At 44.8% G+C, this 18,380-nt stretch overlaps 2 protein-coding genes across 2 annotated transcripts; one reads left to right on the top strand and one right to left on the bottom strand.

The window, feature by feature from the left end:
- Nucleotides 1–5,975: 5,975 nt before the first annotated feature.
- LOC145404304 (uncharacterized) lies at nt 5,976–7,016 on the bottom strand. Its single transcript, XM_080275828.1, has one exon. It carries the CDS (start codon nt 7,014–7,016, stop codon nt 5,976–5,978), a length of 1,041 nt encoding a protein of 346 aa, XP_080131954.1.
- An 8,914-nt stretch (nt 7,017–15,930) lies between these two features.
- LOC145404296 (uncharacterized) lies at nt 15,931–17,508 on the top strand. Its single transcript, XM_080275818.1, has one exon. It carries the CDS (start codon nt 15,931–15,933, stop codon nt 17,506–17,508), a length of 1,578 nt encoding a protein of 525 aa, XP_080131944.1.
- The last annotated feature ends 872 nt before the right edge of the window (nt 17,509–18,380 follow it).

Here is an 18,380-nt window from a genome sequence, read left to right as displayed (position 1 = left end):
ACTGAGTGGAAAGTGGAATATACATCATCTACTTTTACTTTTTTTTTTCTATTGCTGGGATATGAGGAAATCAAAGGAACAAAAGAGTTTAGTCCATTGCAAGGGAGTTTGGACAGCAGGGAACGGTGCCACACTCTGTCGAAAGCTTTAGAAATATCCAGGGCTACTGCATGAGTTTCACCATGTAGGTCAACTGATTGATGGATGGTATGAGTTAAGAGATTGAGTATGTCAATGGTGGATCTTTCTTGGCGAAAACCATATTGTCTATCACTAATTAAGTTGTTGGATTCATGCTGTTTAACTATGTGCTCATTAATTACAGTTTCAAAAACCTTACCAAGAGAAGATGTGACACTATTGGTCTGTAATCAGAGGGGTCCGAGGAACTTCCTTTCTTTGGAATTGGGTGGATATTGGCTTCCTTCCACGAATTAGGGAATGAAGAAGTACGTATGCATAGTCTGAATAATTTTGCAAGAACAGAGGCAAGTTCTGGGGAACACTTTTTCAAAACAATTGGCGGGATTCCGTCTGGGCCTGGAGCTTTGTTGGTAGGGTACAACAAGGAAGAAAGGTTGCTTGTTCCTTGAAAGCAGTGATAAGAAACAGGGAAGTGAGCATGGAAGTGAAAAAGTTACTACATGACAGTATTGTGATACCAATTCTTACGTATGGAAGTGAAACTTGGATGTTGCTGGAAGGACACAAGGCAAGAGTGAGAGCAGTGGAAATGAGTTATTTAAGAGGAGCCTGTGAAGTCACATGGAGAGACAGTCTGACGAATGAGGATATAAATGAGAGTTGTGGTGTGGATGTGTATGTGATAGGAAGCGTTAGGAGGAACACACTGAGGTGGTTTGGCCATGTGGAGAGGATGGAGGGTGAGAGACTGACGAGGAGAGTGTATGTGAGTGAGGTGGAGGGGAGGAGAGGGAGGGGGAGGCCTAGGATGAGATGGAGGGATGGGGTGGAGAGGTATATGAGAGAGAGGTGTGTGAGTTGGGAGCAGGGCAGTGAAATGGCGGGGGACAGTGCGACGTGGAGGTGATTTGTTTGTGGCCACCCCGTACGGGATTGAGGCGTCTGGCAATAGATAGATAGGTAGATAGAATAACGTGCAGTGAGAGACAGAGACATGTACACAGATATACAAATGGAAATAAAGTCATGGACAAAGAAAAACAGTCACAATGACATACAAAACTCAATGTTCTCTTAACAATAGCGTGCACCTTACATTAAAAGATAGACAATGAGACAGACAAGCGGAACTAAAGGCGGAAATTAAAAGAAAGAGGAAATGAAAGAAAGAGACTAATAAAGAGAAACTGAGGAGAAGACCATCAAGAGGCAGAGTAATACAAAGGAAAAAGATGCGCGCGCGCACACACACACACACACACACACACACACACACACACACACACACACACACACAAAGACAACATTCCAGTTCTTCCTCTTACTGTGCGTTTGCCTTTGAAATGGAAAACTAAAAAATAGAAAAGACGCAAGAGAAAAAGAAAAAAAGAAAAAAATCCAATTCCTCTTAATGTTCAGTCAAAAACTAAACGAGACCAAGGCAAACAAAAGAGGGAAAAACACAAAACTGAAGACAAGATTCCGGCTTCTCCTTTCTTTCTGTTGCCGATGAAAATGAAAGCAAGAACAGAGGGACTGAACATGACAAAAAATAAAATTGTAGTTCCTCCTCCTGCTCTGTTGCCAATGGAGTGAACCCTACAATGAAGCTCTGCCTGCCAGGCCACATGCGCGGTCTGGTTGGTCTACAAGGAGGAGTCGAAGTAGGGCTGGTCTGTGACAAGTGGCGATGGTGTAATCAGACTCTCGCCACGCATACACGTCACCACGGCTGTGGGGGGAGACAAAGTGGGATTAGGGAGCAAAAGAGTGATGGACTGACACTAACATGAAGCTAGTACAGTGATGACGACATAATTAGCGATAAAGAGTGAGAACAATGGGGAGAACAAGTGACTAGGAGAAAACGTGAGGTTAATAGGAAAAGAGAGAGAGAAGATACAGGTAAGAATAGGAGATCTGATGACAAACTAATGTCTGAACTGATAAAAAGTGAGGTAAGTGTCAGAAGGAACAGAATGAGAGGTTAGTATAGAATAATTAAAAGTAAGGTAGGTGTGTGACAATGGGTGATGATGGGATTTATCTGCTACCATGCAAAGAAGTCATGATGACTGAGGAAAAAAAAAAAAACGAGGTTAGTGGAGGGAAAACTAGCGCATAAGCCCCTCTCCTGGTGTACCCACAGAATTTTTGCCCTACTGCCTCTTTTTCCTTGTGGACCAATTTTCGTTCTATGGACCCAGTTTATTCCATGGACCTATTTTCCTCATGGACCTATTAATCTCATGGACCTATATTCCCTCCAGTTATCTGTATTTCCCCAAGGACCTATTTTTCTCATTGTTCTACTCTCTCCCCATGAACTTCTTTTCTAACGGATGAGAAAATCCATTTCTCACTCTGAACTAATTTTCTCCCATGGCCCTTTTTTTTTTTTTTTTTTTTTCAGACATTCGATCTGTTTCCGCTTCTGTCAATTTCCTTCAAGGATGGATTCCCCAGTGAATTTTTTTTCCCCACATGGATCTATTCCAGTGATGGACCTTTTTCCCCATGGACGTACCTTCGAACTGCCATATTGTCCCCTATTCTGTCACCACCGACCCATAAACCTACTTACTCACTATCTTCCCAGTACGGTTTGTGGATCCTCCCAAAGAGCGTCGGATGTGGTACTTTGGTGCTGCTGATTGGGTGGCCCTCAGGCAGTACGTCTTTGATTTTCCCTGGAATGATTATTGCTTCCTTGGCTGAGAGCAATCAGAGTATGCTGTTGCATTACAGAGGCTATTCTCTCAGGCATGTAAGCATACACACCTTTCTCATATCTTATGACTCATGCCAAAAACTTGGCTTAATATCGCTTGTTCTAATGCTGTCTACAAAAAGAAGAAGGCCTACAAAAGGTACCGGAACCAAACTACCCATGAATCTCATCTCGTTTATGTTTCTCCCCGAAATCGTGCTAAGTCTGTTCTTTGCTCTGCTAAAAATGATTTCATTCATAGTAAATGCCATGAATTCTCCAACTTGAATTCTCCCCGCCCCTTCTGGCTCCTTGCCCAAAACCATTCTAACAACTTTACCTCATCATCCCTCCCTCCTCTTTTCCACATCAGTGGCACTGTAACTATTTCTTCTACTGATAAAGCAGAACTTTGTACTTAGACTTTCTCCTCCAGTTCCACTTTACACGCTTTCGGTGCTGTTTCTCCAATCTTCCCTCCTCTGACTTCCTCATGGCTGACATTAAAATTTCATCACTTGATGTATTTTCTGCCATCACTGGCCTCAGTACTAACAAGGCATATGGGCCTGATGTGGATCCTCCTGTTGTCCTCAAGAACAGTGCTTCTGTCCTTACATGCTGCCTAGGTACACTCATTCACCTTTATCAACTTGTACAGTACCCCTCCTTCTTACTGGAAATTTGCCCTCATTCATACTGTGACAAAGGAGGGTGACCATTCCCATCCCTCTAACTAACCTTCAATTGCTTTAACATACTGTGTTTCAAAAGTTTTCTAGTCTATTCGCAACAAAAAATATTTAAATAAGCTTTCATATTAAAACATTTTTTTTTTTAATGGTCAACATGGGTTTGCCAGGGACGCTCAACTGACGATCTTCTCACCTACCTTTCAGACTCCTGTTCATCCTCCTTTCGGGACTTTGGTGAAAGCATTGTCTCGATCGAGTCTAGCATAAAACTTAAATTTCCATTTGCCGTCTTACCATTTCTATCCAAAAAAAAAGGTTCCCCCCCCGGAGGGGGGACCCTCGTACGAGGAACAATAAGGAACTAGGCCTATAGCGCGACTCTGTCGCTTTTAGTAAGACCTAAGTAATGTACGACTAGGGCTATGTGGCGAGTTGGAAGTGACAACTAGCTAGTCGTTGCGTTGAACTCGTGGCTGAGGTCTAGTCGTCATTCATATCGAAGTCGCTGGGTCTTCAGTGTTGATATTAGCAGTGACCATAGATACCACTCCAAAGTATTATAAATGTTTTGTACTTTCTATAACACTAGGGAGTGATATTAATGGGTTGCTTTATTATGCTCTTGATTACATAGGGTTGTCTTAAAAACTAGAGTATAATATAGGGTTGTCTTAAAAACTAGAGTTTAATAAAGGGGGTTGTTTGAAATATAAGTATAAAATATATAGGTATTCTTTATACTTATTTTCTGACTGGGAACTAGGCGACTAATATAGGCAATCTTAATAGTAAGTCTTATTATAGAGAGTCCTTTATTTATCCTTCACCTTTTTCACAATCTTATTTTGAACCTGCAGTTGTTGTTTCTCTAAGTCTAATACAGTGAGTACATTGACTATAGTAAATTCCTTATCCTGTCTATGGAACTTAATGAATACTTTCTGCTGCTGCAGAGCTTCCTTAATAGTAATGTCTAGATTAACAAGTGGCTTGGCTGAAGCGGTGAGTAACGTGAGGAAGCAAGCGTTGGCGTAGTACTTCTTGCGAAGGTGATCTTCTTGGACGAGTAGAATTGGAGCATCTCTTTCGTCTCTCGTTGTGTTTTCCAGTACGTCTAGCACTTGGACAGTCTTGTTGTCTTGCAGGTCGATGAGTGAGTAGATTCTGTTGGACTGTAGGACGTTGTTCAGGTAGTCTGTTGATAGAGATTAGGAGTGACTTAGTAGACTCCGTATGAACCTGATATGTTGTATTGGAATCCCTGGTCTGCTGCCTTAGCTGCTGCTCGTGGTAGACGATGTAAGTTTCTATTGACTAGTGAGGGATTGTGAAAGGGTTGTCTGATACGTGCGAGTTCGAATTTGACTGTGAGCCATTTAGTTATTTCTATGTCACATTCTTCTACTCTAGGTGTTTCTGCTGTGGCCTGATCGCCTGCCTGTTTGTGGAAGAAGATGATGTTGGCTGGATAGGATACGTTATAGTGACTGTATTTGGTTGAGATAGTCCCTTGTGGTAGTTGTTGGTGTTTAGGTTGTGTAGAAGTGTTGTATCCGATAGCTTCTGTGTCATAGGAAGGATCCATAGTTGGAAGGAGAGATGGTGTTGGTGAGAGTGTGGATGATTCTGATTCTTTGTGGTAGCCTAAGTCTTGTACGTGTGGAGTGTAAGACCTTAGACTGTGGAAGGTTCTTGTGTATGTGTCTCCTACTGTTTTTAGTCCTTTCGGTTGTTGCATGAGTTCGTTGTACGTATTGGTGTTCATGGTTTGTGATGTGAAATGTGAATGTGTTTTTTCTGCGTCTGGTTTGGATGTGATAGAGGTGGTTGATTGCGCCATGGTGTGAAAGAGTCTGATGTCTCCACTCTGTTTTTGTTTGATGTCTGTGTTTCCTAGTTTGGCGTCTCTGACGTGTCTGCCTGCTGTGTATGAGACTCTATAGCCTGCCTCTACGATGGTGGCTACGTCTGCTCGTCCTGCCCAGAATTTGTACTCTTCGCATGTCTCGTCACAGTTGGTTGTGTAGAAGGGTAGTTCATGATCTCGGAAAGTGTATAGTTTGTTAGATATGAGTGTGATGTTATAAGCGCTTCCGGCTGATTGTTTGCGTGCTGTGGTCATGAATGTAACTGTTCTGTATTTATCAGGTAGGAGTCTACAGTCGAATAGAGTGTTGTCGAAGGTCTTGCCCTCAGTGGACCCGGCTGCATATTCTGTCAACGAAAAAGAGAAAGCGACTTAGATATAAGTGACGACTAGGGGTGGTTGGTGAGTTGAACGTAACAACTCGACTAGTTTGAAATAGTGTTGGACGTGACAACTAGCTAGTCGTTGCGTCCAACTCATGACTGAGGTCTAGTCGTCATTCATATCTGAGTCGTTCTTACCTAGTTTGTCTATGGTGTCTGTTGCGTCACGCCGGACTCTATGGTTGTGTTGACTCGGTGCCCCCTGCTGCGAGTCCTCGTCCTCCTGACGGGGCCTCTTCATGGGTGTCGATTCCGGTGTCAAGAGGTCTGCCATGTTTGATGTTGTAGTGTATTTTGTAGGCTGTTTCCTGGATTCTGTCCGAATGCAGAATGAGGTACTTGTGTAGAGTTGCAGCCTTTATGTTCCTCGGATGAGTTGCTAGAGGTGCGTAAGTAGTTGTCCCGTCGCGTATTTGTTTGTTGAGATTGAACTGGAAGAGACGTACGTCGATGGCTTGTTTGTCCGGTCCGTCTAGCATCTGTGTCAGTGATGTGTTGCTGGTCAGGAACCAAGGAATACGAGGAATTTCCTCGTAATGTGCGTTCTTGACGTCTGTTTCCAGTTTTTCTCCTCCCAGTGCGTTCTTGTATAGTTGTATGTTGGTGATGGTGATGATGGGTTCTTCGTATAGGACACATGTTGATTCAGGTAGACGACTGAGTATGAATCGATCGCCTTCGCTGGTTTTGGCTATACGTACTGGGTTCATGATGTCGATGAGCATGTTCATGATCATAGTTTTGCCTGTGTTTGGACGTCCTTGGATGAGGAAGCCGTTGCGTTTTGCGTCCATTTTGTCGAAGATGTAGATGAATGAGCCGAAGAAGATCCACTTGTTGATGTTGTTGGCTTCCAGGATGGTGTTGATGTAGTTGACGTCTTGTTCTTCCTCTGACGTCAGGGCTATACGTTCCGAGTTTGTCGTGTTGGTTTCACGTCGTAGCCGTTGGAGATAGGGTGTGTTTCTGTCTCTGTCTAGTTTGTCTTTGTGCCAGATGTGGAAGATGGTTGAGAGATGTGATTTGTATTGATTGCCGTAGAGTTTGAAGAGCATGGCTAAGTCGCTGCTTGGTATGCGGCGGAGTTGTGCCAGGTTGTGTGGATTGTACTTGTCTAGGATGTTGTATATGGTGTTGTAGGTGTTCTCGTAGGTTTGTGTCTTGCTGTTGTCGCGTAGTTCCTGTTCTAGTTGTCGTACTTCTCTTTTCTGTTGCATGAGTTGTTGGCATAGTGTGAGGGATTCGTGTGATTCTAGTGGTGGAGTTGCGTATGTTTGGTAGTCGTTTAGGAAGGTGTCGAAGGCGTGGATTCCATCTCCAACTTTAGTGTAGTTTTAGAGACCGTAACGGCAGAGATATGAAAAGAACCTCCTTCGATTGGTCCGATAGCCTCTGTGTCATAGGAAGGATCCATAGTTGGAAGGAGAGCTGGTGTTGGTGAGAGTGCGGACTCTTCTGATTCTTTGTGGTAGCCTAAGTCTCGTACGTGTGGAGTGTAAGACCTTAGACTGTGGAAGGTTCTTGTGTATGTGTCTCCTACTGTTTTTAGTCCTTTTGGTTGTTGCGTGAGTTGGTTGTACGTATTGGTGTTCATGGTTTGTGATGTGAAATGTGAATGTGTTTTTTCTGCGTCCGGTTTGGATGTGATATAGGTGGTTGATTGCGCTATGGTGTGAAAGAGTCTGATGTCTCCACTCTGTTTTTGTTTGATGTCTGTGTTTGCTAGCTTGGTGTCTCTGATGTGTCTGCCTGCTGTGTAAGAGACTCTATAGCCTGCCTCTACGATGCTAGCTACGTCTGCTCGTCCTGCCCAGAATTTGTACTCTTCGCATGTCTCGTCACAGTTGGTTGTGTAGAAGGGTATTTCGTGATCTCGGAAGGTGTATAGCTTACTAGAGAGGAGTGTAATGTTATAGGCGTTTCCGGCTGATTGTTTGCGTGCTGTGGTCATGAATGTAAGTGGTCTGTATTTATCAGGTAGGAGTCTACAGTCGAATAGACTGTTGTCGAAGGTCTTCCCTTCAGTCGATCCGGCTGCATACTCTGTTAACGAAAGAGAGAAAGCGACTTAGATATAAGTGACGACTAGGGGTAGATAGCTTGGACGCGACAATGCGACTAGCTTGAAAATGTGTTGGACGTGACAACTAGCTAGTCGTCGCGTCCAACTCATGGTAGAGGTCTAGTCGTCATTCATTTCCAAGTTGCTGTCTGGTAGTCGGTTGTTGTAGTTGTTCTTCAGTGTTGATATTAGCAGTGACCATAGATACCACTGCAAAGTATTATAAATGTTTTGTACTTTCTATAACACTAGGGAGTGATATTAATGGGTTGCTTTATTATACTGGTGATTACATAGTGGTTGTTTAATAAGTAGAGTTTATAATATAGTTATTAATAATAATAAAATTAAAATATATAACAACTAGTACACTTATTTTTAATTTATATAAGGCGACTACTATTATGAGTAATCCTTATAGTAAGTCTTATTATAGAGAGTACTTTATTTACCCTTCACCTTTTTTACAATCTTATTTTGAGAGTGCAGTTGTTGTTTCTCTGCGTGCTGTGGTCATGAATGTAACTGTTCTGTATTTGTCAGGTAGGAGTCTATAGTCGAATAGACTGTTGTCGAAGGTCTTCCCTTCAGTCGATCCGGCTGCATACTCTGTTAACGAAAGAGAGAAAGTGACTTAGATTCAAGTGACGACTAGAGGTTTTCAGAGTATTGGACGTGACAACGCGACTAGCCCTGAAAACTTATTGGACGTGACGACTAGCTAGTTGTCGCGTCCAAGTCACCATACACGCCTAGTCGTACGTTACTTAACTGCCGCTAAAAGTGACGGAGTCGCGCTATAGGCCTAGCTGCATATTGTTCTTCGTACGATATATATAGTCCATAGTCGTCGTCGCCATATTGGACCGGTTAAGATGCTTAGCATCGGCCCTAAGGGCCTTATCCGGCAGTGTTGTGTGGATGATTCATCCTGCAAGCCAACAACATCAACAAGTGGATCTTCTTCGGCTCATTCATCTACATCTTCGACAAAATGGACGCAAAACGCAACGGCTTCCTCATCCAAGGACGTCCAAACACAGGCAAAACCATGATCATGAACATGCTCATCGACATCATGAACCCGGTACGTATAGCCAAAACCAGCGAAGGCGATCGATTCATACTCAGTCGTCTACCTGAATCAACATGTGTGCTGTACGAAGAACCGATCATCACCATCACCAACATACAACTATACAAAAACGCACTGGGAGGAGAAAAACTGGAAACAGACGTGAAGAACGCACATTACGAGGAGATTCCTCGTATTCCTTGGTTCCTCACTAGCAACACATCACTGACACAGATGCTAGACGGACCTGACAAACAAGCCATCGACGTACGTCTCTTCCAGTTCAACCTCAACAAACAAATACGCGACGGGACAACTCCTTACGCACCTCTGGCAACTCATCCGAGGAACATAAAGGCTGCAACCCTACACAAGAACCTCATTCTGCATTCGGACAGAATCCAGGAAACAGCCTACAAAATACACTACAACATCAAACATGGCAGACCTCTTGACTCCGGAATCAACACCCATGAAGAGGCCCCGTCAGGAGGACGAGGACGAGGACTCGCAGCAGGGGGCACCGAGTCAGCACAACCATAGAGTCCGGCGTGACGCAACAGACACCATAGACAAACTAGGTAAGAACGACTCGGATATGAATGACGACTAGACCTCAGTCATGAGTTGGACGCAATGACTAGCTAGTTGTCACGTCCAACACTATTTCAAGCTAGTCGAGTTGTTACGTTCAACTCACCAACCACCCCTAGTCGTCACTTATATCTAAGTCGCTTTCTCTTTTTCGTTGACAGAATATGCAGCCGGGTCCACTGAGGGCAAGACCTTCGACAACACTCTATTCGACTGTAGACTCCTACCTGATAAATACAGAACAGTTACATTCATGACCACAGCACGCAAACAATCAGCCGGAAGCGCTTATAACATCACACTCATATCTAACAAACTATACACTTTCCGAGATCATGAACTACCCTTCTACACAACCAACTGTGACGAGACATGCGAAGAGTACAAATTCTGGGCAGGACGAGCAGACGTAGCTACCACCGTAGAGGCAGGCTATAGAGTCTCTTACACAGCAGGCAGACACGTCAGAGACGCCAAACTAGGAAACACAGACATGAAACAAAAACAGAGTGGAGACATCAGACTCTTTCACACCATGGCGCAATCAACCACCTCTATCACAGCCAAACCGGACGCAGAAAAAACACATTCACACTACACATCACAAACCATGAACACCAATACGTATAACCAACTCATGCAACAGCCGAAAGGACTAAAAACAGTAGGAGACACATACACAAGAACCTTCCACAGTCTAAGGTCTTACACTCCACACGTACAAGACTTAGGCTACCACAAAGAATCAGAAGAGTCCGCACTCTCGCCAACACCATCTCTCCTTCCAACTATGGATCCTTCCTATGACACAGAGGCTATCGGATACAACACTTCTACACAACCTAAACACCAACAACTACCACAAGGGACTATCTCAACCAAATACAGTCACTATAACGTATCCTATCCAGCCAACATCATCTTCTTCCACAAACAGGCAGGCGATCAGGCCACAGCAGAAACACCTAGAGTAGAAGAATGTGACATAGAAATAACTAAATGGCTCACAGTCAAATTCGAACTCGCACGTATTAGACAACCCTTTCACAATCCTTCACTAGTCAATAGAAACTTACATCGTCTACCACGAGCAGCAGCTAAGGCAGCAGACCAGGGATTCCAATACAACATATCAGGTTCATACGGAGTCTACTAAGTCCATCCTAATCTCTATCAACAGACTACCTGAACAACGTCCTACAGTCCAACAGAATCTACTCACTCCTCGACCTACAAGACAACAAGACTGTCCAAGTGCTAGACGTACTGGAAAACACAACGAGAGACGGAAGAGATGCTCCTATCCTACTCGTCCAAGAAGATCACCTTCGCAAGAAGTACTACGCCAACGCTTGCTTCCTCACGTTACTCACCGCTTCAGCCAAGCCACTTGTTAATCTAGACATTACGATTAAGGAAGCTCTGCAGCAGCAGAAAATATTCATTAAGTTCCATAGACAGGATAAGGAATTTACTATAGTCAATGTACTCACTGTATTAGACTTAGAAAAACAACAACTGCAGTCTCAAAATAAGATTGTGAAAAAGGTGAAGGGTAAATAAAGGACTCTCTATAGTAAGACTTACTATTAAGATTGCCTATATTAGTCGCCTAGTTCCCAGTCAGAAAATAAGTATAAAGAATACCTATATATTTTATACATATATTTCAAACAACCCCCTTTATTAAACTCTAGTTTTTAAGACAACCCTATATTATACTCTAGTTTTTAAGACAACCCTATATAATCAAGAGCATAATAAAGCAACCCATTAATATCACTCCCTAGTGTTATAGAAAGTACAAAACATTTATAATACTTTGGAGTGGTATCTATGGTCACTGCTAATATCAACACTGAAGACCCAGCGACTTCGATATGAATGACGACTAGACCTCAGCCACCAACTGTGACGAGACATGCGAAGAGTACAAATTCGGGCAGGACGAGCAGACGTAGAGGCAGGCTATAGAGTCTCTTACACAGCAGGCAGACACATCAGAGACACCAAGCTAGGAAACACAGACATCAAACAAAAACAGAGTGGAGACATCAGACTCTTTCACACCATGGCGCAATCAACCACCTATAACACATCAAAACCGGACGCAGAAAAAACACATTCACATTTCACATCACAAACCATGAACACCAATACGTACAACCAACTCACGCAACAACCAAAAGGACTAAAAACAGTAGGAGACACATACACAAGAACCTTCCACAGTCTAAGGTCTTACGCTCCACACGTACGAGACTTAGGCTACCACAAAGAATCAGAAGAGTCCGCACTCTCACCAACACCAGCTCTCCTTCCAACTATGGATCCTTCCTATGACACAGAGGCTATCGGACCAATCGAAGGAGGTTCTTTTCATATCTCTGCCGTTACGGTCTCCAAAACTACACTAAAGTTGGAGATGGAATCCACGCCTTCGACACCTTCCTAAACGACTACCAAACATACGCAACTCCACCACTAGAATCACACGAATCCCTCACACTATGCCAACAACTCATGCAACAGAAAAGAGAAGTACGACAACTAGAACAGGAACTACGCGACAACAGCAAGACACAAACCTACGAGAACACCTACAACACCATATACAACATCCTAGACAAGTACAATCCACACAACCTGGCACAACTCCGCCGCATACCAAGCAGCGACTTAGCCATGCTCTTCAAACTCTACGGCAATCAATACAAATCACACCTCTCAACCATCTTCCACATCTAGCACAAGGACAAACTAGACAGAGACAGAGCCACGCCCTATCTCCAACGGCTCAGACGTGAAACCAACACGACAGACTCTGAACGTATAGCTCTGACGTCAGAGGAAGAACAAGACATCAACTACATCAACACCATCCTGCAAGCCAACAACATCAACAAATGGATCTTCTTCGGCTCATTCATCTACATCTTCGACAAAATGGACGCAAAACGCAACGGCTTCCTCATCCAAGGGCGTCCAAACACAGGCAAAACCATGATCATGAACATGCTCATCGACATCATGAACTCAGTACGTATAGCCAAAACCAGCGAAGGCGATCGATTCATACTCAGTCGTCTACCTGAATCAACATGTGTCCTATAGAGTCCGGCGTGACGCAACAGACACCATAGACAAACTAGGTAAGAACGACTCGGATATGAATGACGACTAGACCTCAGTCATGAGTTGGACGCAACGACTAGCTAGTTGTCACGTCCAACACTATTTCAAGCTAGTCGAGTTGTTACGTTCAACTCACCAACCACCCCTAGTCGTCACTTATATCTAAGTCGCTTTCTCTTTTTCGTTGACAGAATATGCAGCCGGGTCCACTGAGGGCAAGACCTTCGACAACACTCTATTCGACTGTAGACTCCTACCTGATAAATACAAAACAGTTACATTCATGACCACAGCACGCAAACAATCAGCCGGAAGCGCTTATAACATCACACTCATATCTAACAAACTATACACTTTCCGAGATCATGAACTACCCTTCTACACAACCAACTGTGACGAAACATGCGAAGAGTACAAATTCTGGGCAGGACGAGCAGACGTAGCCACCATCGTAGAGGCAGGCTACAGAGTCTCCTACACAGCAGGCAGACACATCAGAGACGCCAAACTAGGAAACACAGACATCAAACAAAAACAGAGTGGAGACATCAGACTCTTTCACACTATGGCGCAATCCAACACTTCTATCACAGCTAAACCCGATGCAGAAAATACACACTCACACTACACATCACAAACCATGAACACCAATACGTATAACCAACTCATGCAACAGCCGAAAGGACTAAAAACAGTAGGAGACACATACACAAGAACCTTCCACAGTTTAAGGTCTTACACTCCAAGCGTACAAGACTTAGGCTACCACAAACAATCAGAAACATCTACACTCTCAGCAACACCAGCTCTTCTCCCAACTATGGATCCTTCCTACGATACAGAAGCTATCGGATACAACACTACTGCACAACCCAAACACCAACAACTACCACAAGGAACTCTCACAACCAAATACAGTCACTATAACGTATCCTATCCAGCCAACATCATCTTCTTCTACAAACAGGCAGGCGATCAGGCCACAGCAGAAACACCTAGAGTAGAAGAATGTGACATAGAAATAACTAAATGGCTCACAGTCAAATTCGAACTCGCACGTATCAGACAACCCTTTCACAATCCTTCACTAGTCAATAGAAACTTACATCGTCTACCACGAGCAGCAGCTAAGGCAGCAGACCAGGGATTCCAATACAACATATCAGGTTCAAACGGAGTCTACTAAGTCCATCCTAATCTCTATCAACAGACTTCCTGAACAACGTCCTACAGTCCAACAGAGTCTACTCACTCCTCGACCTGCAAGACAACAAGACTGTCCAAGTGCTAGACGTACTGGAAAACACAACGAGAGACGGAAGAGATGCTCCAATTCTACTCGTCCAAGAAGATCACCTTCGCAAGAAGTACCAACTGTGACCGGATAAGGCCCTTAGGGCCGATGCTAAGGGCCTTATCCTGTCCAATATGGCGACGACGACTATGGACTATATATATTGTACGACGAACAATATGCAGCCAGTCCCTCTTAGCAGTGACTAGCGCAGCATGAGCTCCGTACCAACTTCACCCTCTCTCGTACTCGCCGAGGACATCCTCTACAATGACATCGACAACAAATCCCACCAAGAAATTGAAAACGGATACTTCGCTATCCGAACTGCATACCCACATTGGAAACCTACAAGACACAACTTCCCCCCGAGAGACGGATACTGGGACGAGTGCGCACAGCCCCTCGAACTCGAAGTCCCGGCCCACACGGACCCTATCAACATCCCCTGGTGGCTTTACCATTTTGAGCAATGTTCCGTAAGTACCCTTTTATTTTTTTTTTTAATTATAAGACAGTGAAGTGAATACAGTGAAGTAACGTACGACTAGCCCTGGTCAGTGAGTTGAACGCGACGACTAGCTAGTTGTTACGTCCAATAAGTTTTCGAGCTAGTCGCGTTGTCACGTCCAATAAGTGTTCACCCTAAGTCGAGTCTTTTCGTCCATTCCAGGGACATCTCTCACCTAGTCGGGAGGGGTCCGGACATAGACGCAGGGGAGCAACCCCTGTTCGATCACTTCCAGAACCGATACATGGACGCCCGGAACACGCTGATGGAATTCAGCAAGACCATAACCATGTTCAAGAACCTAACCTGGAAAGGGAAACGAGTGGATCAAGTGGTACACGACCTCCTATCGAAAATGATGACGCTCATCCACGAACTGAAAACCAGAATCCCAGACATGGGGGAGGACAACAAGATATCACAACTTTCTTTAGACCTGCTCCTATGGGCACGGAAAGCATCCCAGCTTCCGATACCGATCAACGACATACCGGAAATCCATCCACTGGGACCGGAACTCGAGGCCGAGGATCCATCGTACAAACGACACGGGGATCGATACGTAGTATGGGTCTCGGACGAGGACTGGCAGAGGTACAGATTCCAGAGCGTCAACCCGACAGAATTCATGTACAAGTACGGCTGGGCAAAGACGGGACTCTTAGAATGGACGGTAGGAAGAGCCCCAAACGTACAGAAGACGGAATTCGATCCGATCATCAGACCGAGAGTGGAACTCAGAGCACCGGAGGGCATACACACACCGATCAGCAGGCACCCTCAACCAGTGGACCCTCGGGACAAAATCAAACCGAGATTCGGCATACCACCAGCCCAACCTCAGCCACAACCAGTCCCGGGACCAAGCGGAGAAGGAACCGACGCAGGGCAACGACACCAACCAGAGTCAACACAAACAAGAATCGAAAAAGTCAGCATGCAGAAAGTCCAGGAAAAAAGAAGAAAAGCCCAAGAGGAAACCACACTGGACAACAAGAGACGAATGACGGGAAGACTGATAGAAATACTACTGGAGTCAAAAGGACAATCATGGCTAGCACTATCGGAGCTACTGGAGGGGCTGGAGAACCTAACCATAGAGAATGTCCCGGAGCCCCTAAGAAATCTAAACCCAACCATCATCCTGGAACACGAACACGACCAGACGGACACACTGAAGCTATCCATGATCAACATCAGCAGTCGCAAGATACGCCAAGACGTGATGAACCTCCTCGTAATGTACAAAGAAAACTCGACTTCACTATGCACGCAGATCAACCTATACTATCCGGGAATGAACCTGGACCAGACCTACAAACCGAAGAACTGGAACAACAACCAATTCATGAACATCGTGATACTAGCGAGAAGGACGGAAGCTTCCTTCTTGAAGAACGCTTCCAACCAATGCCGACAATCAACAACCCTCCACTTCTGGTACATCAACTGACCGGGAAATGGACCCCGACAAGGACAACACAATGGAGACTCAACCCCGTCAAGAACCAACAAGAACAAGCACAGCAACGTCACCAAGTCATGATGAGCAAGAAACAGACGAATTTAGCAGGAACAGGTACTGGGACGGCAACCTCTACACCTTCATCATCCACACTAAGCGACGTCCAGCAACTGCTAGACGACATGGAAGAAGACCCTCATATGTCTACATCACACACGGACCAGGCACCCAGTACGAGCACCGCCACTTCATCTTCAGCTCAGACATCACCAACAAGGCCAAACGACTCACCCGAATCCTCAACGACTTTGGTGCATCAAGCTCAGAAACTTCAGAGGCTACTGACACTCTCCAAGAAGTATCCAATCGAAGGAGGTTCTTTTCATATCTCTGCCGTTACGGTCTCCAGAACTACACTAAAGTTGGAGATGGAATCAACGCCTTCGACACCTTCCTAAGCGACTACCAAACATACGCAACTCCACCACTGGGATCAGACGAATCCCTCACACTGTGCCAACAACTCATGCAACAGAAAAGAGAAGTACGACAACTGGAACAAGAGCTACGCGACAACAGCAAGACACAAACTTACGAGAACACCTACAACACCATCTACAACATCCTGGATAAATACAATCCACACAACTTAGCACAACTCCGCCGCATACCAAGCAGAGACTTAGCCATGCTCTTCAAACTCTACGGAAATCAATACAAATCACACCTCTCAACCATCTTCCACATCTGGCACAAAGACAAACTGGACACAGACAGGGCCACGCCCTATCTGCAACGGCTCAGACGTGAAACCAACACGACAGACTCAGAACGTATAGCTCTCACGTCAGAGGAAGAACAAGACATCAACTATATCAACACCATCCTGCAAGCCAACAACATGAACAATTGGATCTTCTTCGGCTCATTCATCTACATCTTCGACAAAATGGACGCAAAACGCAACGGCTTCCTCATCCAAGGACATCCAAACACAGGCAAAACCATGATCATGAACATGCTCATCGACATCATGAACCCGGTACGTATAGCCAAAACCAGCGAAGGCGATCGATTCATACTCAGTCGTCTACCTGAATCAACATGTGTGCTGTACGAAGAACCGATCATCACCATCACCAACATACAACTATACAAAAACGCACTGGGAGGAGAAAAACTGGAAACAGACGTGAAGAACGCACATTACGAGGAGATTCCTCGTATTCCTTGGTTCCTCACTAGCAACACATCACTGACACAGATGCTAGACGGACCTGACAAACAAGCCATCGACGTACGTCTCTTCCAGTTCAACCTCAACAAACAAATACGCGACGGGACAACTCCTTACGCACCTCTGGCAACTCATCCGAGGAACATAAAGGCTGCAACCCTACACAAGTACCTCATTCTGCATTCGCACAGAATCCAGGAAACAGCCTACAAAATACACTATAACATCAAACATGGCAGACCTCTTGACTCCGGAATCAACACCCATGAAGAGGCCCCGTCAGGAGGACAAGGACGAGGACTCGCAGCAGGGGGCACCGAGTCAGCACAACCATAGAGTCCGGCGTGACGCAACAGACACCATAGACAAACTAGGTAAGAACGACTCGGATATGAATGACGACTAGACCTCAGTCATGAGTTGGACGCAACGACTAGCTAGTTGTCACGTCCAACACTATTTCAAGCTAGTCGAGTTGTTACGTTCAACTCACCAACCACCCCTAGTCGTCACTTATATCTAAGTCGCTTTCTCTTTTTCGTTGACAGAATATGCAGCGGGGCCACTGAGGGCAAGACCTTCGACAATACTCTATTCGATTGTAGCCTCCTACCTGATAAATACAGAACAGTTACATTCATGACCACAGCACGCAAACAATCAGCCGGAAGCGCTTATAACATCACACTCATATCTAACAAACCATACACTTTCCGAGATCATGAACTACCCTTCTACACAACCAACTGTGACGAGACATGCGAAGAGTACAAATTCTGGGCAGGACGAGCAGACGTAGCTACCATCGTAGAGGCAGGCTATAGAGTCTCTTACACAGCAGGCAGACACATCAGAGACACCAAGCTAGGAAACACAGACATCAAACAAAAACAGAGTGGAGACATCAGACTCTTTCACACCATGGCGCAATCAACCACCTATATCACATCCAAACCGGACGCAGAAAAAACACATTCACATTTCACATCACAAACCATGAACACCAATACGTACAACCAACTCACGCAACAACCAAAAGGACTAAAAACAGTAGGAGACACATACACAAGAACCTTCCACAGTCTAAGGTCTTACACTCCACACGTACGAGACTTAGGCTACCACAAAGAATCAGAAGAGTCCGCACTCTCACCAACACCAGCTCTCCTTCCAACTATGGATCCTTCCTATGACACAGAGGCTATCGG

This window comes from Coenobita brevimanus, chromosome 7 (genome assembly GCF_032717465.1).
Source record: "Coenobita brevimanus isolate Jiangsu-jjx chromosome 7, ASM3271746v2, whole genome shotgun sequence".
Taxonomy (NCBI): Eukaryota; Metazoa; Arthropoda; class Malacostraca; order Decapoda; family Coenobitidae; genus Coenobita; species Coenobita brevimanus.
This window is presented reverse-complemented; position numbering and strand designations above follow the sequence as displayed.